The sequence below is a fragment of the Centruroides sculpturatus genome, unplaced genomic scaffold, assembly GCF_000671375.1.
Source record: "Centruroides sculpturatus isolate CEXI.00-Female unplaced genomic scaffold, Cexi_2.0 scaffold127, whole genome shotgun sequence".
NCBI classification, from domain to species: Eukaryota; Metazoa; Arthropoda; class Arachnida; order Scorpiones; family Buthidae; genus Centruroides; species Centruroides sculpturatus.
In genome coordinates this window covers 616,816-643,356 of record NW_019385000.1, presented here as the reverse complement: position 1 = coordinate 643,356, position 26,541 = coordinate 616,816, and the positions used below count along the sequence as shown (strand labels likewise).

Sequence of the window (26,541 nt, the reverse complement as noted above, 5' to 3'; positions counted from 1 at the left end):
ATAAATAGATCCTTGTTCAGATAATAGGACCCACTTCTCAAGCATTTCCAAAAAATAGGCTTCTGAAAATTTAGTATTAATGTTTAAAAGCTTAGCTTTAGAGCTCATTTCACGATCGCACAGCACACGCAAGTTAATGCTATTGTAGACAGCACGGAGAGCTTTCCATGCGGCATGCAATAGTGTACACTAACTGCCTTTAGAAAATCGCTCACAGTAGAATATTTTTCCTGAAAAAAGCAGTTATAAAAAGAATTTAAAATAGCTCTCAATAAGGCATGCATCCAGACAAGCATGACCAAGTCCAAGTAGTTAAGACTTTACTTGGACTGAACTACTTTGGCTGCAGTAACCTCGATGTCTAGTAATTTATGAATAATTTACAAGCAGTAAATATAAACATATTTTACGTAATTAATAATTTTTCTTTTTCAATACAAATTTCTCTCAAAATTACAAGCGATTTATTTAAATTTTTTGAATTTTAGAATTTTGTTTGCGTGAACCGGCAACACTTTTTTGTGTCGAGTAGCAAATGGCGGCGTGAGGTGTTTTTAAATGCTTCTTCATAGAAATGTAAAATGAAATAACAGAACGAAAAATGTGGTTTTTATATTTATTAAGTTACTTGTCTTTGATTATACAAATCTGTGTCATTGTATTGTCTGTAGGTAAGTAAAATATTGTGAATATTAAATTCGGTTACATACATTAATTGCCTGTATAGTACTTTGTAAAATAAGGTAGAAGTTATCTTTAGGTACTGTACTGTAATCTGTAAGTAATTCATCAAACAGTAAAATCCGGATAATGATAGAAAAAATATGTAGGAAGATAGCATAGAATCAGTGCCGGCTCGAGGCAAGTTTTAGGATGGAGCAAGATCCTATTATGGCGCCCTCCTGGTTGCCCCTAATTTATACCCTTTAATTTTCTTTACCACTGAGGCACCCCTTAGGACTTAGCGCCTGGAGCGGCTGCTCCGTTCGCCCTATGGTAGGGCCGGCTCTGCATAGAATCATATATATAACTTTTAACTAGCATTGCATAGAAGCTTTATGACCAGTCTTTTCACTTTTCCTTTCTAATATTAAAGCAGAACATTAACAGATTGAGTCATGAAGTAAAATAAACAAATTAGAAATAAAAAATACAATCAAATTTTCGTTTTCTTTTAAAACAAAGATATAACCATTTTTGAAATAGCCATTCAAATATAGGGTAAAGTCACCAGTAGTCGATTGTTTAAAGCTGTTTTGGACTTTGATATTTTTTATTATAATGTATAGTAATGCGAAAAGCAAAATTTATATATGAAAATAAAGTTTGTTCTATACTTGTCATGGAAAAGAAAACATTTTTTATTTGACCTTTGTTTACATTATGGGAAAAAATTAATCAGTCACATGGCTGCTCACCTGATAGTTGACCAGGAAATTCCCAAGTTCCGCTGATGTTCCAGTTGTCAACCACATAAGTCGACTGCAGTTTTAATCTGTATAAATTCAGTTGGATAAATAGGAAAACTTGCACGTGAACATTTATGTGAATTATGATTTATTTACTACACAAACATCTCATATGAGCTGCATTGTTGCAGCAACAACGTAAGGGTTCCTGCTGTTGGTGAACATTTCAAATGGTACCTTCTGCTGCAATAGTCGCAGCCAACATTTTCTACTTTATCCATTTCTATGTCACTATTTAAACCAGTGGTTCTCAAACTTTTTGAAGTCAGGGCTCATTTAAACTTCTACAAATAATTTTAGGTGCACTGTATACAAATTTCTGAGAAATATGTTATAATAATTAAGTCAAATATTAAAGAAAAAAATATAAAGTCCAAGCATGCTTTTATGGTAATTAAACAAAATAAATATGACAAAACTAAATTTATTTTGACATTACAAAACATTTTTGTTACATTTTTTTTGAGTTATGCTTTTTAGAATTTGTAAAAAAGAGGGGTTAAAAAATAAAAAAACAACAAAAAAGTTATATATATGAGGGCTGTTCAAAAAGTATCGGACCTTTGGTCTGCAAAAATACATTTATTGATTTTGAGGTACAAAACCCTAATCCCCTTCAAAGTAGTCTCCTTGGTAGTGTATACACTTCTCCCAGCACTCCTGCCATTGCTGGAAACATGCTGAAATGCAGTGTTTGGAATGGCCATCAGCCGGTCCGTCGCATTCTGCACGATGTTTTCTCTCGACTCAAATCGGGTTTCTTTTAGAGGCATTTTCAGCTTGGGAAATAGCCAAAAGTCACACGGAGCCATGTCGGGAGAGTATGGAGTGTGATGAACCACAGGAATGTTGTGTTTGGCGACAAAAGTCTGAATTAAATGCGCAGAATGGGTGGGTGTGTTATCATGATGGAGCTGCCAAGTTTTGGTTGACCACAGATCCAGTCGTTTGCATCGCACAGCATCACAAAGATGACAAAGGACCTCCTGGTAGTACTGCTTTGCGTTGGTTTGGCCTTGTGGCGCGTGCTCATGATACACCACCCCTTGGGAGTCGAAAAAACTGTCAACATGAGCTTGATATTGCTGCGACCTGCTGCGTTTTTTTTTTTGGCCTCGAGGATCATCCCCGAAAACCTGCTGAATCTTGCAAATGGTTTTCGCTTGGGTATCACCAAGGTTTTTGGCAAAATTTGATGCAGTATCACTGCTCACGTTGTTAAGTCATTTTCCAACTTAGTGGAATCTGACGAGCACTCACTATACGTTCTCACTCATAGGCCAACTGCCAGTGACTGACGCCTCCTGCAGGCAGGAAAAAATTCAGGACTGCATGACTCTCCCCTCCACAACTCCACTGAAAGAGGCCTCCCGCATCATTGGTTTATGTGGAAAAAATAAAGGTCCGATACTTTTTGAACAGCCCTCATATATATGTATAAAAAGATATAGATACATTCTTAGTAAGATTTAGTAAATTCAGTAGGTCCAGACACAAATGTTTTAAGTCTTTCATTTTTGTGTTTATGAGAAACATGAGCCTGATGTATCCAACGATTTCTTCAATGTTTGGGCATATATGTGAAAGGAAAACTCATTTCCTCATTAATACATTGAATAATTCCTGTTTTTTTACTCTTAGGCCAAGAACATACATGTGTAAAATTGTGTGGCAGAAAACTAAATCAGAAATCAGCTTCAGTTCAGTTTCTGTTTTACAGTTTTATGCCAGAACACACATACGTAAAAATTCTGGCCAAATAGAGAACAGAAATGTAACAACGTCATATATAGTTTAATAAAATAGCGCCTTCAGTATCTGATGTTTTTATTTGTTGATGGTTGTATTCCACTCCATCATTGATGATTTTAAGAAATGATTTTATTAAAAAAAAATGCCAAAAGAGACGCTTGTGGGTTAAGAAACTATTTTGAGAGAGTGATTTACATGGATTTAATAATTTGTTGATTCCGGAACTACAATTTAACAATCAAGAATACCACTGCCACTAAGTGCTAATTTTAATTTTTTTTCTCTCATATATCTATATTCCTTTGTATCAATACCTTCCATTTTTTCTCCGCTGACTCTGCTATAATTTAGAAAATTTAAGTTAATAGACTTGTATTCCGAATTGAAATAAAGAATATGTGATCTAAATACTATATATTGATTCTACTAGATCTACCTGTTGTTTGAAATTTAGCACCTATGGCCGTCCATACACTTTGTTTAAACACAGTGTCTTTATACGTGACACTTTTTATGTCATAAAGACACTGATATGGTCAAACAGATTTGATAAACTCCTTTATTTCATTTATTTTTCTCTTTTTTGAGACTGTCACAATTGTAGGGTTAACTATCATTGCTGCTGCCATTGTTAGAATAAAAACCACGTGTCTACTTTGACGTCACAAAACAGACTTCTCTTTATATCTCTATCTGCATTACTATAATCAATTAATATGAGAAGATTATAGAAGATTATATTAATATGTTCTATAATCTTCTAATTTTGGCGTAAAAGTTTCACTTTTTACGCCAAAATTCCTCCAATAAAGTCATTCTTTTTTTCAGTTATGTTTTAGCCAAAATTTCAGAAAAATTTTTACTCTTTCTGTTTTATGGTAGATTTTATGCCGAATTTTATGCGTGTGTTCCTGGCCTTAATTATGTTGAGGGTAGAAAATTCTAATTCATATAAATAGAATGTTGAAAATTGTAGTAAAATGTTCAAAGCTTTTTTAGATATTGCCACATATTCTTCTTTTATAGAAATCCAAAAGGCTTCAAGAGAGAATTCCTTATGTTTAGTCATCAATTTACTATCAATGGTTATATCTTCCAGTTCTTCTTCTGTTAATGTTAAACCAAAATCACTTGAAGCTTCCATGAATGGGTTTCTAATCCAATCGTATTGTTTGGTGTTAAGTGTTGAAAAATAAGAACCCAATTTTTCTTTTAAACTTATTAAATGTTCAAATATTATTGGAAGTGTGTCATTTATGCAAGTGTTATTTGCCAATGGAAACATTTCCAAACTATCTTCAACAGCTTTTCTTTTCCATATCTGTAATTTTCTCTGAAAGGCTTTTATTTTGTCAGTGGATGAGAGAATATTTTCTTTTTTCCATTGCATGCTAATATTCAAAATATTGAGCTGCTGAAATATATCTGCCAAATACTGTAATCTGGGAATTCAAAATTCGCACCGAGGGGGTTACAAAAATGTAGCTGTTTTATCTCTTTAAAAAATGCAAGAAGTTCTTGTTGTAGCTCATGTACATGAGGAAGAACTTTCCCCTTGACAATCACCTCACCTCAGTGTATAAAAGCAGCCATCTGTGTTGTGAATCCATATTGATACAAAACTTTTCGAATAAACACAATTTGACAGGTCTTATTTTAATAAAGTTTACCATCTGAACAACTTGATCTAAAACTTCTCTTAATTTTTCTCCTAATGTTTTGCTATGAAGGTTTCCCTATGAAGAAAGCAGTGAGTTACGATAACATTTCTCATTTTGTTTTTTTATAAAAGATGTAAGACCCCTTAACAGCCTACCATGGAAGGGGCACCATCTGTACAAATGCCTACACACAACTTCCATGTTAATTGCCATTTATCAAGATAGTTATTCAAAATGTTAAAAATGTCTTCACCTTTTGTAGACACGATTAATTCTTTGCAAAAAAGAAACTGATTTACTATTTAATCTTCATTAATAAAATGGATGAATGCTAAGAGTTGCGTCATGTTGGTAATGTCCGTTGACTGAACAACTTGCAATGCAAAATTTGAATACTGAAGCTTATTACGGCATACACTTTTCTCTATATCAGAAGACATTTCTATAATATGCCTGTGAACTGTGTTGTTGGACAGAGAAATCTTGCTTATTTTCATTACTGCTTTATTTCCTAGCATTATCATGATCATTTTTTTTATAAGAAATGAACTTCTTCATAAACACCAGAGGAAATACAATTTACCACATCCAAAAAACCTTTGTAACTCCAGTGATACGTGTTTACACACCAGCTAACATTTTCTACCCCATCCGGGTCTTCATCAGGCTACGGTTATGTGGATTTCGAACGCATGTGGAATGGAACAATAAAATCAAATGAATGCGATTCAAAATTTAGAAAAACAAATTTAAGAATAAAATGGACATTACGCACTTTTGTGGATGGACTTTGGAGGACGACTGACTTGATTTGTCATTGCTCTCCCTCGTAATTTTTCCCTTCTGGGTTTTTCCATGAGGTCAGGAGTCTGTTGTTAAGGGCCTACTGTCCAATACAGGATATCTATTGCAAGTTCCGGGTGAAACACTAATGACTAGATGGATCATCCTCAACAAGGAACCAAATCCGTGGGAAATAATTTTTAGATTTTAGCCTGATTTTTGATAAAATGATCAAAGTTAAATGATTGAATTCCAAAATAATTAAAATTTAAAATAACACTTTATTGAGGGTCTGTTCGTCCCTCACAGTTTTAAAATGTTTACTCAATTTACTAGGAAGCAATCATTTATTTGCCATTTTACATCCACATACTAAACGTAGCAGTAAAGGATGATCTTCACTTTTGGTCCAAGTGAAACCAAAGCTTAAATTTGCGAGTAGGCTTCTATTTTGATTTCATACTTGCACTTAACTTTTACTCACTTCCAGAATCAGATTCTTCAATATCACACTTCTTTTTGAGAAATCTATCCATTTTATTTGGGTGTACAGTCGACCCCCTAGAACACTGTTGATAATTTCATTTTATATGAATTCCATGTTATATGAGTCACTTAGATTTTGCAAATACGTGTGTTGGGCTGTGAACAGCTCACGTATTTGCAAAATCTATTTAAAAATTATATCGAAATGTATTTTTTGATATAATTTTAGTTGGCTGAAGAGGGGCATGTTACGTCCAAAACATGTATTTTAAACACGTATCAACTGAACTAAATAAAGATGATAGAATGCCAAATGTTTGAATTTATTACACTACATAGTGTTTAGGAATTAATAAACTGATAAACTGTCTAGAAGATAATTCTAATAGTGTGTTCTAGATTTTTAAAAATATTTTCATATTTTACTATCATATATTACATTTTTGGAAAGTTATAATTTATTGCCATTTGATTTTGTTTTTAAAATTATCATTGATTATATTGGGTTGTTTGGAAAGTAATTTTGTTTTTTTACCATCAGACAGATTAGTTGTATTTTTACCTGCCAACTTCATTTTAAACTGTATTGTCATTATATATTTTGACAGCTGACATTTCAAGGTTTATTTTTAAAAACTTTTGTTCAGTTCTGTACAATTGTTTTTCTTGGTGTCCCATCAAATATGGAAAATTGAAAGCAGCATTTTCGGTATATTTTGCTTTTTATTACCGAAGAAAGAATGAAAGAAAGAAAGAATACTGTTCAAGCAAGAAAAAAATTTGTGACATGTATGGAGAAGATGTGTTGACAGATTGACAATGACAAAACTGGTTTGCAAAATTTTGTTCCAGCAAATTTGGTATTGAAGATGCACCACATTCTGGAAGGCTAGTTGAAGCTGAAGACAAAATAAAGGTTTGATTGAAGCAAACTGCTGAATAACAACATGAGAAATCGCTAAGAGATTGAATTTGTCGAATTCAACATCTTACAATCATTTGAAATGACTTTTTTCATTTCAAAGTCCGATATATGGGTTCCACATGTTCTTAAAGAAAGAGATTTGCTCCATCACATTGTCATCTGTGATTTGCTTCTCAAACATCAAGAAAATGATCCACTTTTGAAACAAATCATAACTGGCAACAAAAATGGATTGTTTATAACAATGTTGAATGCAAGAGATCAGGGAGTAGAAGAGATGAGTTGCCTCAAAGCACTTCAAAAGCTGATATTCATAAAAAAGAGTGATGCTCTCTGTTTGGTAGGATTTTAAGGGAATTTTTATATGAGCTTCATCCAAACAGTTCCACAATTGATTTGAAAGTGGACAAATTGAGTGATACTATCAAACAGAAAAGGTGTAGTGTTTCAACATGATAATGCCAGACCTCAAATGAGTTTGGTAACTCGTAAGAAATTGTTACAACTTGGATGGGATGTGCTACCACATCTACATATTTGCCAGATCTGGCACCCTCAGATTATTATTTGTTTTGGACTTTACACAATTTTTTAAATGGTAAAACATTTACTTCAAATGATGATGTAAAAAATTACTTGGATCAGTTTTTTGTAAGCAAAGATCAAAACTTCTGTGAATTTGGAATCATGCTACTACCAGAAAGATGGCAACAGATATTGGACCAAAATGGTCAATATACAGTGTAATTCAATAAAATATTTATATATTGTAAGAAAATTGTTTTTTTATTGGAAAAAAAATGAAATTACTTTCCGAACAACCCAATAGATTAACAATGTTAAATTTTCCTTATAGCAATGCTAATCTTAGTATTTGGATATATAATTTGTGTAAGACAAAATAAATAAACTTTTTTGTCTTCTTTTATTTAATTTATTAATTAAATCTATATATTACAAAGATTATTAACATCTAAGTGATCAGTATTTTCAGACTTTTGATCAGACATTTCCTCTGCATTTTGAAAAGAATAACTAATTTGTAATTATATTGATAAAATATTTTAAATATTAACTCTGTCAAATTTATTAATAAAATGCAGGCCATATTTTGGATTTAGAATGTCATATTTTTAAATATAAAGAAAATTTAATCACAGTTTTTTCTTTTATCAATAGCTGCAGGACTTTATTATCTGGCAGAATTTGTAGAAGAATACACTGTATTTTCTGGAAAAGTTATCAAAGTTATAATCATAGTGAGTTATACATATATTTTTTTTATTGCTAAATTAAGATAGCTTGCATTATGGATTAAAAGATGTAAATAAAATATTAATTTTTTATTAAATATAAATTAAATTTGAGTAAAGAATAAAATTTATTTGATTAAATGTTTACTGAAAATATTGTCGTGATAAGAATTATTATGACAGTATTTTAAAATTCACTTTTATAACTAGTTAAAAGTTACAGTAACAATTGTCATGATGATTGGTTACTGTGATCAATGTCAGAGAGTCCTAGATATTGGTGTAAACTCTGTTGCAGATTGTACCTTTACTGGAGAGAAATTGGCAAGAATGCTGATCTAAAATGCATTTAAATAAAATATCTTAGAATGACCTCATGTTCTGAGTAATTCTTGAACTTGGGTGAGTGAACATTGTATTTCAAGGATGTAACGTTTCAGTTTATTTGTCCAAAAACCTCTTTTAAGTGGTTATAAAAGTGAATGATTATATCTGGCAAATATTTCTAGTTTTAGCATTGTACTAAATATTTTAAAATTAATAAAACTAATATAAATTCTGTTATAATTTATAATATATTCACAGATAATATTACAAACAAATTTATTAATAAATAAATTAGGTATTAAATTATGTTATTCTGAACTTGATGTTTGACTAATGTTATAAACAATGATCAGAAGGTGTACCTAAGAGATTTTAAAAATACTGATCAAAATAAATAATGTAGACTTCTTACCCTGATGAGTTACACATTTTAAACATTTTACTGTAAAAACGTAATTCAAGGAGTCAAAGGTATCAAGATATCCGTTAAATTGTATTAGTTTAAAAATTTAAAAGTTAGTATTGGAAAATACAAATAAATATTAATTTTTAATATTTTTTTATTAATATAAAGATTACAAAATAAACTTTTTTTTAACATTTCAATATATTATACAAAATATATTTTATTTATTTAGTCAATCAAATTTAATTTGACAAAAGTGTTAGCAAAGGAAATTTCTAGCAGTTCTTTGAATCTATATATATATAATTGAGAAGGGTTGATGATGATAATCAGTGCAGAGCCCAAACTGTTAGGAGTTGAAAGTTGAAATTTGGTACTCAATTAGGGCTCGTCATGAGAACATACACTAAGAAGGGATTTTTCAAAATCCCCCTGGGGTACAGGATTAAGACTTCAACAATAAAAGTGTTAAATAACAATGTAAGTGTTAAGAGAAAGCAATGTACAAGATTTACAGGCGCAGATGCAGTTTTTTTTTGCATTTTTTGTGGGAAATCGAACATATTTTTAGGTCCATCTAAAAATTTTTAAATTAGTCTGGAAACAGGGGGACCTAATTCTTGCATTCTGTGAAAACAGGTAAGATTGGCTGTAATGTAATAATCTTAATCTTCACTATCGTTAGTTTTTGCCCGAGCAACACTGGGCTTATCTGCTAGTATATTGATAATTCATAAAATTATGTTAATGAGAGTTTAGAAATAATTTGTAACAATTAAAATTTATATATATTCACAGTCTCTGTGATTTAGCTAAATTAATTTTAATTTTCCTTATTTTACATTTTTTTTTTTAATTAAGTTTTTTCTTGCTTTTCATAGAGATTTTCAAGCTAGAAACTAGTGTAAATCTTTCTTTTAGCTTTAGTAGCTTTATATATTGTTTAAATGTCCTTGTGGTTTGAATTATAGATCATAAAATATATATTAAAATATTTAATGATGTTAAGAGAGATACTTCAGCAACATAGAATATGTTTGCTATTATTCATGTAAATAATAAAACTGTTTATTNAAATATATAATTTAAAATTATAATAAGTATATCTAATAACAAACAAGATTTCATTATAAATAATAACAACATATGAAATAAAATAAATAAAAATGAGAATTGATAACATGATCTTTTTGTTGAATGACATTTTTAAATATTACATATACTAAATTTTTGTTAAAATTCTAATTTAATTAGCTTAGAAATTTTTCTTCTGCTTTCTTTTCAATTTTATAATTATGAATTAAAATTTTACTATGTATATTTTATACGGCTTTTTAATATAACAATTTTTTTTAAAGGTTACTTTCATTATCTATGGAGGGCTCTTTATATTTGAAGATTTGCCAACGTCTATGATTGTATGTGGAGTAATTAGCCAAATCCTACATATATTTGTTTTGAGAACTTTTCCATTTTTTATTCCAATGTCAATACCTTTTATAGGCACAATTGGTATGTAATAGATTTTAATTAATTATAATATTCAAAATTATTATTGTCAATTGGGGAATGTGTTTTTATAAACCATGATATTTGAACCTTTACAGTTAATAATGTGTTTTAACTGTAGAAAGTAGAGAGGAAAAATTATATTAACTGTCAGTGATGATTGTTGAATAAGGAAGACATACTAAAATAAGAATGTATTCTTTTATATAATATATGCACAATTTTTTGCAGTATATAAAATATATTTAGTTTGAGAGAAATTGTATTTGATTACGAAAACAAAAATATTGAGATTATTCTGATTTTAGAGCTGTTTTGACTACATATATTTTTGAAATTTCTGTAAACTTTCTTTGGCAGTAATTTAAGATATTTTTAAATCTAATTGATGGATAATTGATGTTTTGTAATTGAAATAATTATAAGACTATTTTATTTGCAAACTAAGATTTATAAACTACAGTTTATATGCTAATTTTTCGAAATTTGTGCTATTTTTTTTTTAAAGTTACAAATTGATACAACAGTATCAAGTACTGTACTTAATATTTTATAATTAAAACAAATCATTTCTTGATAAGATGTTCTATAAAAGTAAATTTATTAGAAAACTAGCTGACCCCGCTACGCGTTGTTGTGGCTCAAAATGTATCTATTATAAATTTATAACACTTCCCCGTGGGGGAATTTTTCGAAAAATTTCTTCTTAGTGTACATTCTCTTGACGTACCCTATTAAAACGCAAAAAATTGCATCTAAAATAGTATAAATAGAAGCAGAGTTCTTTACGGTAAGCCTTAATCCTAACCATCTCCCTTCAGTGGGGGGAATTTCGACACATATATTATATAAAAACACGTGCGTATTTGAATGCAGCGTTGTGTCAAAATTTCAAAGGAATCGGTAGGAACAAACAAACAGTATATTTTTATTTATATAGATAGATAGAAGATGATCTGCTTTAGTTCATTTTCACAGAAAAGCATAATGCCTCACAGAAAAGCAAACTTAGGGCATTGTACTCGTAGCTGTTGGACATAAAAGCCTTAACCTAGATTATATATTTTAATTTATATGAATGTTTAATGGAATAATATACAGCCTATGTCCACCCTGAGGTTCCATTCTAAATATTGGTGAAAGAATTTTTGAATTCAGATGAGTAGTTTCGGAGATTACCTGCTGCAAACAAACTTACATACATACATACATACATACATACATACATACATACATACATACATACATACATTACCTTTTTATAATATTAGTATAGATAATTTTAAAAGTGCTTGCTATAAAATTATTAACAGATGCAGTTCCATTTCCAAGTAGATGCTAGTACAAATTCTCTTTACATACTTTCAGTTGGTAGAAAAGATAAATGGAAAGTTAAATAATTTCTTTATAGAATGTTTAGATTGTTAATTTATTATTAAAATAAGTTTAATTAATAATACAGAAAAACTTTGTTAAGTCAAAGTTTAAGAGGTAAAAAATCTTTACTTCAGTTTATTTTTAAGTTAATGAGTTTAATACCCAATTTTCTCAAATTCTTCTGTGACTGTAAATTTTTCATTATCAAGCTGTTTCTCAAGAATCTGTTCATGATTACAAAATTGCATACAGTTTAAGGTGCTTTTGAGTGCATTGTCAAGATATGCCCCCTTGTGTCCCAATCAGAACATCAGTAAAATACCATATCATAAAAGAATGTCAATGTAATGGCATGTTGTATTTTACTTGGAGCTGTAATTTTGTTTATCTTAATTGTCTGTATTCACACACAATAAAAGAAAAATGAGGGCAAGAATACAAGGTTGAGAGTACATGGAAAAATAGGTTTGAGTTAAAGGTACCAACAATTTTGACTTAACAAGGCCATATTATATGGAAAACCCTATATACTGTGTCCAGGACCTATAGCCAGTTTTGAGTTAATGCAGTTCAGCTTAGCAAGAGTTTACTGTAATGACTGAAAGAAAACAAAATTATTGCTTAAAAATTGTAAAATAGAAAAAAATAATATTTTTCTATAGATATAAAATAAAATAATAACCAATATTAAATAACAACAGGCTTTTTTTTCTTTGGAATTATTGTGATGAGGAATCAATGAATTACAGAATAAAATAATTATAATAATTAAATTATCAACAACTGTGAGGCAGATAATAGTGAGGACTTATCAGACTAATGATGGGCACAAATGCTCAGGGATCAAAGTGAAAACGTTTAATAAACACAAAAATGACTACATAATGTATGGAATAAAATAATTTTTTTAAAATTCTGAAATAAATTTAACCAAACAGTTAAAGGATCAATAACTGCTTGGCTAAATTTATTTCAGATTAATATATAGTCTGTTATGGAAAAAATCAACTTAGGTATTAACTAATTAGCATCAGTCATTGATTGCTTAGTTATGGCAAGTTACTTCTGGTTTCTTCCTCATTTATTAAATATGTCACTGTCTCACTGTCATTATAAAGAGTGTTATGGAAGCTTCATGTTCTGAAGTGGAATATGAGGAAGTTTGCTATAGTAATAATTAAATGCATGATTCTTTACAGTTAATGAAGGCTATAAAAATTGACACAATTAACAAAAAAGTTGTTTTCTATCTAGTGAGAGAATATAAAATAAAATTCACATATTGCCTGACATATCAAGTGAAAAGTGCTGACCTCATTAGAGAATGTGCTGATTGGTTTAACTAAAGCAACATCACATAACATTGTTCTCAAGTTGATTCTTTACATAAACAGACTATAGTAAATTTTTAATTAAAAGATGTAATTAGTGGGAAATCATTGCTGTTTTATTGATTATTACAATATTACATTAAGATTAAATATTATTAGAAATTAAAACACACTTTTTTATCGTCAACTCTTCAAAAAATTTAATGAACAATTGAATGACTTATTTTATTTAATATTAATGATAAATTAGGTACTTTAATTCTTTTTGTGAAATCAAGCAACAAAAATTAAATCAACATTAGTATGTAGTACCCAATTAATGTGATTGAAAAAATTTGTTTTGATATTAGGTTTTTAATAAATTTGGATTTGTTGGCATTAAATCAAATGTTAGAAAGCATGTTACTTTTTTTACATTTACATAATTGTTCTCTTCTAAGCATTAATACACGTGGTGCAAAAGCAGAAGCACTTTGACCTAATAGGTCCATTGTGTACTTTCTCAGTGCTGATATTGATAAATCATGAACATACATGCATGAATGGATAATACAGATATAATACATTCATTAATAATAATAATAATATAGAAGACATTTTAATGTAATATAATAAATAATACAAATATTTTATTAGTTTTACTTCAATGAAAAGCAGTTTTAATTTCCAAGTATAGATATTAAAGAACTTAACTGCTGATAATATCTTAAATTTTGCTTGATTAACTGAATGCATTATAAAATAATAATAGAATAAAGGTTTAAAAATATATTACTGCTGATTACACTATTAGGAAAAAAAATTTATATTTCTGTTTTTATTACTAAGCTTTTAATTAAGTTTTTATTTACAAATATTTTTTCCAATTCTTTTTGCACTATGAGCATTAAGAGGATAACATTTATATATTATGTAAAGAGTGTTATAATCTAAGATATATAAGAAAAATAAATTTAATATTTTATATTTAAATATATAAATTGTATATATATATAATAATATATAAATTGTATAATATATAGACTTAATATTTAAGATTAATAAATACAGCTTGTCAATTACTGAATATAACAATAATCATCTTCATAGAATTGGTAAATTTATGTTCAGTAATTATACTTTACTAAACCTAAATGATTAAATGACATTAAAAACAAAATTTAATTAAAATCAGACATTTTGGTTTTTATTTTTCAATTAATCTTTATTGTTATAATTTTCAGTTTTTGCAATAATCAATCATTATTTGGCATTTTCCTACTTCACCTCTGTGTATTATCCATTTTCTGAGGTAAGTATAAATTTATTTAATAAATATGAAATAGATGTAATTGAATCTGATTAATACAAGCATGATTAATTTGAATTATTGAATGGATTGAACTTTTTATAATGTTGCTTGAAACTTCATCTTAAATTAGTTTTAAAAAGGTTTGTTAATTTGATTTTTTTTCTTTTTTGTACAAATTTGGATAAATTAAAATTATTGTATCTTCTATTTTGAAAGTGAAACTCAAAAAGAAATTGTGTATTTGTATTTTGGTATATCCTGAGTGAAACTGAAGTACCTGGCTTCACTCAGGATGTATGCCTGAAATTGCAGTATGCAGGGATTTGGCTCATTTGAACAAATTTATGACACATCAGCAACCTTTGTTTGACATAATGAGACTGTATAGCAGAGAAATGAGTGGATTCAATTTGTCGGATTTTTGCTGGGAATTGCATTTTCAAATCAGTTTGATTTTATCAATCAACATTGTGTGTTTAGTGTGTGAGAAATAATGATGGTTAATAGACAGAACTGAAATTTTGACTAATAGTCAGACTTCATAATTTTAAATTAAATTTTCTAGGTCAACAAAATTTGCAATGAAAATTTTAAAATTGTATTTTCTTTATTTACTTTGGTACTTATCAAGATTTTTCAACACAAACTTACGGTAAATTCATTTATTAATTATTCTCTACTAGAAATTAATTATATGTCATTGACTTGTTTTGAGTTGAAATGCAATGGTTCTAAACTGCCCCAACCTATCCATTTCAATTTCCCATACAATATAATTATAGAGATTTTGATGATATGAAACCGTGCTTTACAATTTGTTTATGCTTCTAACACAATAGAGTGCTATAAATTAAGACACTTGGCGGGTTGAGATGAGAAAACCCGCCAAGTGTCTTAATTTATAGCGCACTATTGTGTTAGAAGCATAAATAAAATAATTATAGGGATTACAAATACTTGTAAAATAAATTTGATATATATATCAAATTAATTTTACAATCCTTTATGAATCCAATTATAAATCCTTATAATTTTTTTAGATGTAAAAAATATATAGATATACAGTATATATATTTTTTACATCTAAAAAAAATTATAAGGATTCATTGATATAGATAATGGCAGCAGTCATATTTTAGTACTGTATACATTTTGCTCAAATAACAGGCTGACCAGTCAAAATTTCATTTGACCAGCTTACACAGATATTCACTTTCATCCATTAATTATTGACCATAATATTAGCTGGACTACAGACAAAACTTATTATTTATGCAAAAGATATGATAAGAATTAGATATGAACTATTTACTCTAGCAAATGATATACAGTGGAACCTCGGTATACGACCTTAATCCGTTCCTGGTGTTTGGACTTATACCAAATAGGACGTATACCAAACCAACCTTTTCCATAAGAAGTAATGTAAAAATGATTAATCCGTTCTCATGTAAAAAAATGGCTGGCTTTAAACACCTCGCTTTCCTCGCTAGTTTCTGCTTGATTTTTCGTGAGATCAGCATGTATCCTTTTAACTTTCTCGCAAATAATTTCTTCCGATACGCTGTCACAGGCACACTGTTTTTCACTTATCCAAAGCAACAGCAATTTCTCGACATGATCTAATGTCTTCGATCTCTGTTTAGAAATTGATTTAACCCCTTTTGCAACGTTAGTGGATTTAATAATGACTTTATTTTTCACGATTGTCGATATCGTCGTTCTCGGAATATGGAATGCAACAGTTAAATCTCGTTAAAATCTCGAACACGCGTGCCACCTTCATATTTCTCAACAATCTTTTTTTTCGGTTCCGTTGTGATTCTAGTCATTTTTTATTTTTCTGTTGCCTTTTTGCAATTCATGATTAATAAAAATAATAAAATGTTACTTACAAATTAAAATCAGAAGAAATTTAAGAAAGTTATAAACCGTAGCACCGCGAACGTCTAGTCTAGTGTAGTACACCGGTAGTGCTACTTGTTCATAGATGGTGCTTATAATTGAATTATGTCGTATACCAAACAAAAGTCGTATACCAAGCAAAATTTGTTTTGTCCAAACAGGACGTATTCCGAATTGGACGTATTCTAAAGCAGACGTATACCGAGGTTCCACTGTAGTTCTATCAAAGCTTATAAAATTGAATATTTTGGATATGGAAAGTAGCATTTGTCCCTTTCTAGGACTATCCTGTGCAAAGTTTTGTAGAAATCGGTTCATCCATTCTCATATTATATTTGAATAGACAGACAGACAAACATGAATTCAATTATATATATATACATTTTCAGAGATTTTCCAAAATACATGTGTTCTGTAAAACTCTGAAGCATGGGCAAAATTATCACATTTTGTAGTTCTAATGGTATTTGAATCTAGACATAGGAATTATTTGGCTAGATTTTACAATATTTAAAAGTAAAATAGTTTAAGTTTATGTTTAGCTAAAGTGGCTGAAATGATTAAGATGGAAAACTATAATTAATACCAAAAACCCTTAAATCCAGTAAAAAATGGAAATGGATGAATGTTCCATTTTTTTTTACTTTAAGATTTTTTGGTATTAATGCAGTTTTGGAATTTATCATTTTAACTAGTATCATTGGAATTTATCATTTTAACTGGAAAAGTAGTTTTAAAAAGGGGGGGCGCTTCCGACGTTCGTCAATGTTAGTGAGTTTTTGAGTGAGCTGTTTTTTATTGAATTAAAGTGCTTTGGATATGTTTGCTTCTACTAAACGTCTGGTTTTTCATCTTGGTTTCATTAAAGATTTTGATGTATATTTATTATTTTGCGCTTTATTGGTAATTGGAGGTATTGAATCTAACCCTGGACCGATGTCTCGCACTCCACCTTCCACCCCTCTTTCGGAATCGTCCATATCAGTTGTTGGAAAACGTCAAAGATCTCCTAGTGAACCGACTTTGAAATCTCAGCGATTGGAATCTTTTTTTCCTCCTTTGGTTTCTTCTTCAAATGTACCCCAAAATTTATTTTCCTTTTTAGAGGAAAAATTTGATACTATTTTGACTAAACTTGAAGATTTGTCTACTAAATTCGAATGGCTGGCAAATTTGCATAAAGATTTTGAACAACGTCTCCTCAATGTAGAGAGGAAGGTGGAAGAAATTTCAAGTTTAAATACCTCATCTACTGCTTCGACCTCCTATTTCTTATATCTTTTGGATTCGTCGATAAATGAACGTCAGAGAATTAATATTATTATTGCTGGATTAGAGGGAAACTCGTCTGAAGTTTTGTCCTTGGCTTCCGATATTTTAACATCTATTAAAAGACCTAGTGGCGACTCAATTTTGGTTAAAGATTTTAAAATAATCTCAAAAAACAAATTGGTGGTGGCTAAACTTGATATTGTCTCTGATAAAAAAATTCATTTATCGGAATGTTCATAATATTCAGAGGAGGGAAGGATGCTCGAGGGTAAAGTTTTTTGATGATTTATACTGGAGATCGAGAGTTAGGAGAAAAAATCTTTTTCCTTTTTATCAAGAGGCCAAGAAGACCGGAAAAAATGCGTATATGAGAGCTGATTGTTTAACAATAAATGGAGTAAACTTTATGTTTGATTTAATAAATAATAAGCTGATGAAAATTGATCCTTTTTTATCACCAGGGAAGTCGTTGGATCGTCGAATGGACGAGAATTAAAAGCTTCAATTGTAACGTATAAGAAACCTCATTCAGAGGTTTCTTATACATTAAAGGTATTGTCATGGAATAGTCAAGGTTCATTGTTTGATAACTTTTCTGATAAGAGTTTTGTTGATTTTGTATCATCATATCATATTGTTGGTATAACTGAATCATGGATGACATTTTCGGTGAAAACCTTTCTTTCATCATTTGAATCCCAATTTTATTTTACTGAAATGTTAGCTCATAAACTTGAGGGACCTGGAAGACTGTCTGGAGGCTTGTTTTTAATGGTTTCTCGGAAACTTGGTAAGTTAGAAATTTGTCATCTCTCTGATAACATTATTATGGNATAATTCAATTGCGACTTAATGACTATACTATTGTATTAAATAGGCGTAGAATGAATATTTCCGCCCATTCTAACTGCCCATTATGTAACCGACTCTGTGAAAGTATTAAAAACCACTTATTTGTATCTTGTGAAATTACTGAACATTTAAGGGATAATTTATTGACAACTGATTTTGATATGTATTGTTTATACGATGATAGTTTAAGCTCTTACATGCTATTTAAAGTTTATAAATTTTTCTGTTATTTATTTAACGTGTTAACATAACATTATTAATTAAGCTTTAATATCTTTGAAACCATGTATAACAATGTTTGTATTTGTCAATGTTACAAGATCTTGTAACCCCTTTGTAAAGGCGAAAGCCATAACAAATAAATGTTGATTGATTGAGTTTTAAAAAGTTTATAAATAGCATTTAAATTATTTAATATTTTCAAATATTCTTTACAGGTTTTAACGTATTTTACATTATGCCTTTGGATAGTCCCTTTTGCATTTTTTGTCTCTCTCTGTGCTAATGAAAATGTTCTACCAACTATCATAGAAAAGCGGCCTCTTTTATCAGGTAAATAAGTGTATTCAGTTTCAATAAAGATTATAATAAAATGATTCAATAATAATAAATATAAAATCATAATAATGAAGAGACTGATTGGGCTGCAATTTGAATAAATTGTAAACCTATAAATTTTCTCTGTCCTTCCTTTATCTCGAGAATGGTGTTAGATGAAAGTCAAGATCAGATATGGAAAGCTAAGGGACAGGAGACACTGATTAACTATATACAAACTTTCGATCTAGACCAGAAGTCACGTGATTTCATTTGAAAATTTTTCTTAGAATGGAGTTACATAGATGTATGGCATGATTCTGTTATTAAAAAAAGTATGATCTACAAGGGAAGACACTACTAATTTGAGATCAAGAGCATACATTTTAAATTAAAAATATGATTAAAACTAGCTGTTACCCGCGACTTCATCTGCAGAGGTTTTGCAAGCAAACCCCATTTACATTCAATATTTCAATAACCATAGTAATTGTTATATAACACCTACCGCTGAAGAGAATTGCCGAAAATCAAACAAACTATTTTCAATTTGATAAATTTTCTAAAACGTTTACAATCGTTCTATAATCGAACGAATATGCAATAACAAATTCGAATTTAAAATGGTTCGAACATTTTTAAAATCGAAATAGATAAAAATATTTATAACAATGTCTGAAATGTTATTAATTTAATACACCTAAGTTCTCGATGAAGACTAAACGTAGTTGAAAACAAAAAATCACATTTAAAATAGTACAGTAGATACCGTTATTCCGGTTAAGCCTTAATGCTCTCTCTCTCTCCCCCCACTTGGGAATTTTGAAAAATCCCTTCTTAGTGTGCGTTTTCATGACGTACCCTAACTGTGCACCAAATTTTACCTCTTTAGGTCCAGCGGTTTGCTCTGGGCGATGATGAATCAGTGAGTCAGTCAGTCAGTCAGGACAAGCAATTTTATATATATAGATTGCAGCCTGGCATTGAGATGATGTCACAATAATTAAAATTAGGTTATCCATAGAAGTTGTTTAATATTTCAGTGCTTTAAGGAGGAATGCATTATTACCCAATATGTTCTCATCATCATAGCTGGTATTTCTAAAAAATAAATCCAAAGTTTAAAACTAAGGATTGATTTGTTTTGCAGTAATCTCATGGAAATATTATAATTATGCAAAATTGTATAGAAAACCAATTAATTTTACTAGAAATTGCTGATTGTTATTTTTAGATCAAAATTTGAAAGTATTTTAATAATCTAAGTATTATCTATTTTAATAAGTAAGAAAGTTACAGTACATTTTGCTGGAATATATACTTTGTTTTCAAAATATAATTTATATTAAAAACAGTGGGATGAATGGGAGTGAGAAATGGGATTTAACATATCTGGGACAGACAACTCTTAAAAAAATCTCTGGAATTTTTCAATTATGCAGATTTGATCTTGGATCTTCAGAGATTTGATCTTGGATCTGACACTTAATTGCCTCTCTCATTTGGTTGTCCATAATTAACTGTTTTTATTATTAAAAATAATTTCTAGATTTGTTTTAACTTTGTTGATTATGATTATAATAGAAATTGATTTTAATAAATATATAAAATGGATATAGGATCATATGTAGCTAACTCTAAAGTTTGCAGTTTTTCAATAATAGAATACAATATTCTTATTATATTCAGCATGTTCTATTTGGGACCATAAGCAGACATGTAAAATTCCAGATGGTTATGTAAATAGAATATTTTTGGGTGTAATGTTGACTAAATACACTCAAACAAACCTTTACCTATGCAGCCGTAATTTAATAGATAAATTCAAACATTTTCGACCATATTCAATGGTCTTTATCAAGAAAAAAACTGAACAATCGAACTTCGAATTTAAAATTTGCATTACCGATATAAGCGTTATTTTTGGAACGTTTTAAAAAAGATATTCTATTGTATAAGCACCATCTCTACATATTGGCTGTAATTACAGTAGTTAAAATAATACCAATAAAATACATTAAAATACAATAAAGTGCAGATAGAAACAAAAGTTAAGAGAGTTGCTACTTTGCTAACTTTCTTGACTCTTATAGTATGCATGTTTGCCATGCTGCCGATATTTTGCTTGCATCCCGGAAGTTGATAGCTAAACCTTTTTGGCTTGTTTTGCAGACATGCCAGGCTTCAGCGTATTCAGAGGTGCTTTTTGTCACGTACTATTTGTATCAATTTAGCTCAGTCCCACTCCGCTTTGACCTCTTGTGGGTTGGCTAAGACATACGTCGCCAGCGCTGTGCACGGCTGTTCTTTTCTGGTGCTCTAACAGCCTTTGTTTGATGGATCTTCCGGTAGCTCCGATGTAGAACATCATATTCTGCCTCTGTGTGTCTGTAACCGGGATTCTGTAGACTCCTGGAAGAGTGTTCTTGTCCACAGCATCTTTGTCTGTCCTTAGCAACTGATAAATAGTGGGATTCCTTTTGGTAAATTCTTTTCTTTGTAGCAGCTCCTATTTGCCTATATATGTTGCTTAGCGAGGCCTTGTATTCCATCGTTGTGAACTCTTCTGTATTTTGTAAACTTCTCATCTTGCTACGTGTCTTACATTGGCTTTTTATAGCTTTAATATTAATCCCGTGTCTCTTAGCTAGTTTATTGATATAACAGAGCTCTTCGTTTCTGTCCTGGGTACTGCTGTAGTGCGAATAAGCTCGCGCGATGAGTGCCCGGAATGCGGCTAGCTTATACTTAGGCAGGTTGTGTGAATTCCATGGGATAAATATCAGGTTGTATGTAGGCTTTCTATAGACTTTAGTGAGAAAATTCACCAAAGTCTAATGTAATGTTGAAATCCCATTTTCTGAAAATTATGATTTCATAGTTAGCTGTGTATGGTTCTATACCTATGACCTATATACATGCTTTTAGTTCAATAATGTAATCCATTTGAAGTTTTAGTCTGTCATGCATGTTACTATAAGCATCAGTGATGATTAATTTATATTATTTAAAGAGTATTTTATAAAATTTGAATATATTTTATTTCAGATGATAGTGATGTTGTAACGAATTATTTCTCCCGACGGGGAAAGAGATATGGACTGCTATCCTTCTTTAACTATGCCAAGGAAAGTATTCTTCCACAACGAATAAAGAAGACATTCTAGATTTTAGATTTTGACTGAAATGCAGAAGTGATAAAATCTTTCAAAAATTACATAAGAAAAAAAATTGAAATAATTATTAGGAGCCAAAGTTCAAAACTCCAATTTCAATGGATTGTTTTGCAATAATTTCATAAAATTATTAACACTTATGCAAAATTTAATTAGTGCTTACAAATTTTAGCAATGTCTAAAATATATTTGCAAAATATTAATTTTTTAACAGTCCTGATACATTTTCAACATTTATTATAACTGTACATATTGTAAATGCACTGATAATTTATGGAACAGAGACATAAATAACCTTTTATTATTTGATAAAATTTAGCAGCTTCAAGAGTTTTTTCACCTGTATTATTTTTATTATAACATTAAATTTATTATTTATCAATAATAAAAGGTTTAAACAAAAAATAAAATTTGAATATAAAAAGTTAAATTTGGTAATTATTTAGTTCTTATAAATGGAAAAATCTCAAACTTGATGATGAATAGAAACATTTCAAACTGAATGCTTTCTGCTTTCCATATACTTAGTTAACAGAAATTGGATTTAATTATATTGAACATCATCATTAATTATTTTTCTTTATGAAATTATGATTCAGTTTTTTTAATATAAAAATTAGAGAAGGATGAAATTTTCATTTTAGTGATGCAAAATATTTTACACTGGTAAGTTAGCTTTATATACTAAAATCTAATATTAATAAAAGCATATCAAATAAGAATAAAGTTTTTGAAACAGAATAGTATTAAGAGAACATACAAAATACAGTAAACCTCATTGCAAATGCAAGCATTTTTCACCTTAAAAAGTAAGTGTAGCAAAGTGAATTTCATATAGTAGAGACTAGACATCTCAATACAGTGAATGATAGATCAGTTCTTTGAGTCAATATCTCAAGTTATTCTATACATAAACAATAGCAAGGACCAACAAAATTGTTTACTGTATCAAGAGCCCAATGTGTTTGCATATTCTCATTGTGTTTAAAATTTTAATTGCCAAATGGAAAAATGGCTATTTTTGTAAATTGGATCTGGTAGATTGAGACATTTTTTCCTGCTATGTAACTATGGCCCATAAAAGGATTCGGTTGGTCAGACCTGATGTACACCAATGGTAACAACCTTTTTTGTATGAGGGACAATTAAAAACAATTTTATGCTAGCATAATAAATGTAATTTTATAATTTGCCTGTTTATTCGGAAAAAGAAAGTTAATTAAAAAACCAGGACTGTGGAGTCGGTAGATTTTTACACGACTCCGACTCGGACCAGGGGCGAACTTGTTAACAAAGTAGGCACAAAAATTCTGACGTAATCACGTGACCTCAGAATATAAGCTTCAATTAAGATAGAACTTAGAAACTTTTTATTCCAAAGCTAAAATACTCCTCTAAGTAATGACATAATCAATATATAAATATGTATTCGATAATTTTTGAACTCGGGACACCTCGAAGTGTCGAGATATGCAAAATATTCGGGTTTTTTTTCTGTATGTAAGAATGTTAGACTGTATAGGAGGCACGATTTTGAATCGGAGTAGGATGGTTTAACACAGGAGTTAAGCTTCGAAATAGTTGATCGGTTGGTACACATTCTAAGGCTGCGACTATGCAGACGCGAGCGAGAAGCGATAAATATCAAAACCTGTCAGATATGTGCGACAACCAGAAATTCGCTCTCGCCAGCGTTATTTCTCGCTTCTCGTTTGTGCATGGTTTTCCTTTGCGAAAACTAAATCGCTCGCTCTAAATTCGCGTCTGCATAGTCGCACCCTAAAATTCGCGCGTACAGAAAAAACCCCGAATGTTTTTGCACTTCGCTACGTTTCAAGGCTTCCCGAGTCCACAAGAGAAAATTTGGGAGTCATTTTTTTGACTGATCGTCATTCTTTTCCTTTGTTATAAGCCTATACTGTATAACTGTCAGGAAAGTAATAATGAGAACGATTCTGATTTTTTTTAAATACAAAATAAATGGTTTTAAAAAACTAATTAAACATTAAAATTTGACACATCTACTGAATATATAAATTCACATTTAGTGACTTGTTTGATGATGGCAATGGTATTTGGTAAGCATGTTTGAATAAAAATAGTAAATACATTCGTACACAAACAAATTAGTTTAATAAAAATGTTGTACATAATATACGAGTATATTGGGTATTAAATAAGTTCTATATGCAGAGACAATATAAGCTAAGAATAAAAATATAACATTTAGACTAGTAAAGAAAAAGGTTGATTATTTTATTATTTTTCATCTTTGTTATGAACTGAATTACTCCTTATTAAAAAAAAAATCACTTCTATTAAGTCAGTATTCATTGAAGCTCTTAAACCGCTTTCGCCCCACGCTCGAGTCAGTCTCGAGCAGGTTACATAACATGGTCTGTTCGACCCTCGAAAAAAATATACATTTTTAAATCTCCAAATTTTTTTCAAAAATTTTTACCTGCGCGAAAAAATTTTATCGCGATTTTAATCAACCTTTAATGACGCACGATTAACGCTTAATTGTTTTTATGAGATTTTTTAAAATCAAATTTCATTCATCGTTCAAAAGTTCTAGTGCACGGATTTTACTTCGGTAAAGTTATTTAAAATAGATTTGACTAGAGGCAGAGTCCGTAGATTAATCTACCGACTCTGCCTCTAGTCAAATCATTTAATTTCTAATACTGTATTTAATTGTAGCCTTCACATAACCCAAGAATTTGGCATATCGTTTGGTGTGTTTATCAGACATTACCTGTGATTTTTTTTGTTTTCTGCAAATTGAATTCGCATTCTAGGTTGTTCATTTCGCACTAGAAGAAATGATTCACGCTCCTTAACAATGCATATGTAATTTTCTTTTAATAAACGTTACACATAAAATATTTAAGTATTTTTTGGCATGGAATGCATTATTGTATTTTATATTAATTTATATTGGAAAAATTGTTTCGCTTAACGAGTATTTCGCATTACGAGTAAGATTTTGGAACGAATTATGCTCCTTAAGCGACATTCCACTGCCTAAGGTAGTTTTATATTGCTTCTGGCTAGCTATAAGCGATTAATAGATTATTCGAAGACTTTAAAATCGATTTTAATCGAATAAAGCTGCAAAAACGATATTCTTTTTAATTCGATTATGACAAATACGATTAATCGATTATTTTTCCAAAAACCTGGCAACGTTGGCAGTGTGCAACGTTACCTAAAGCATTGTCGATAGATATATTCAGTAGTGATATTCAGCGGGTTCGCACAGGTTCGGCCGAACCCGTTATTAACATTTTCAAAGTTTTCCGAACCCGTTGTTAAACACACGTAACATTTCTCAGCGGTTTTGTTTCTTTTAAAAAATATATTAACTCTTTGGGACTCTAGCAATTTTTGATATTATTGTAATTAAACATAAAAAATAGTTAAAATTGAAAAAACGAAAGGAATGCGTTTATTTTGAAGAAAAAGCTGCAGATTTTATTTTCCTTTGTCTAGTCTTTCAGTGAAATCTGACGCTGATGAGTCATTGTTTAAACAGCTGGATGATCTTGAACACAGCTGGAATCCGATTTTCCGGGACATTCTCATAGAAGTCTCGGGAGGCGATGGGTTTATAGTAGGGTGAATACTAGCTGGCCGTATATTTTTAAATATTTTTAAAAAATTAAAATTTTTATTGCGGAAATCGCAATAAAAATGTCGGAAATCGCAATAAAAATTAAAATATTTATTGCGATTTCCGACCCCCCGACTTAATTAAACTTATATATAATAAATCTATTAATTAAAAAAATTTAAAAACTATCGGAGGTCGTTTTTGACACCAGAAACTAGCTTGAAATAACTTTATCGAAGGAAAATTTGTGCACTACAACTTTAGAACGATGAATAAAATTTGATATCAAACTCCCATTAAAAAACAATTAAAAAGCAATTAAGCGTAAATCGTGCGTCATTAAAGGTAAATTAAAATCGCGATAAAATTTTTTCGCGCAGGAAAAAATTTTTGAAAAAATTTGGAGACAAAAAACATTCCAAAAATCCAAAAAAACAAGAATTTTTTAGAGGGTCCAAACGCCCGAGTTTTATGTAACACTATGTAATTTACCCGAGATATCTCGGATTTGAGGTTTAAGGTGTTGGAAAAATTTTCTGTTAGCGAACCCTTTGTTAAATATTTCGAATATCACCACTGGATATATTGCTCTCTCAACTATGTTCTAAACAAC

General features: G+C 29.9%; 1 protein-coding gene across 1 annotated transcript; it reads left to right on the top strand.

Moving 5' to 3' along the window:
* The first annotated feature begins 520 nt into the window (after positions 1 to 520).
* On the top strand, positions 521 to 23,500 carry LOC111633200 (protein TEX261-like). The gene is made up of 6 exons (XM_023377738.1): positions 521 to 671; positions 8,256 to 8,335; positions 10,421 to 10,574; positions 14,503 to 14,570; positions 19,037 to 19,151; positions 22,185 to 23,500. The coding sequence occupies exons 1-6, from the start codon at positions 602 to 604 to the stop codon at positions 22,301 to 22,303; spliced, it is 606 nt and encodes a 201-aa protein (XP_023233506.1). The 5' UTR covers positions 521 to 601; the 3' UTR covers positions 22,304 to 23,500.
* The last annotated feature ends 3,041 nt before the right edge of the window (positions 23,501 to 26,541 follow it).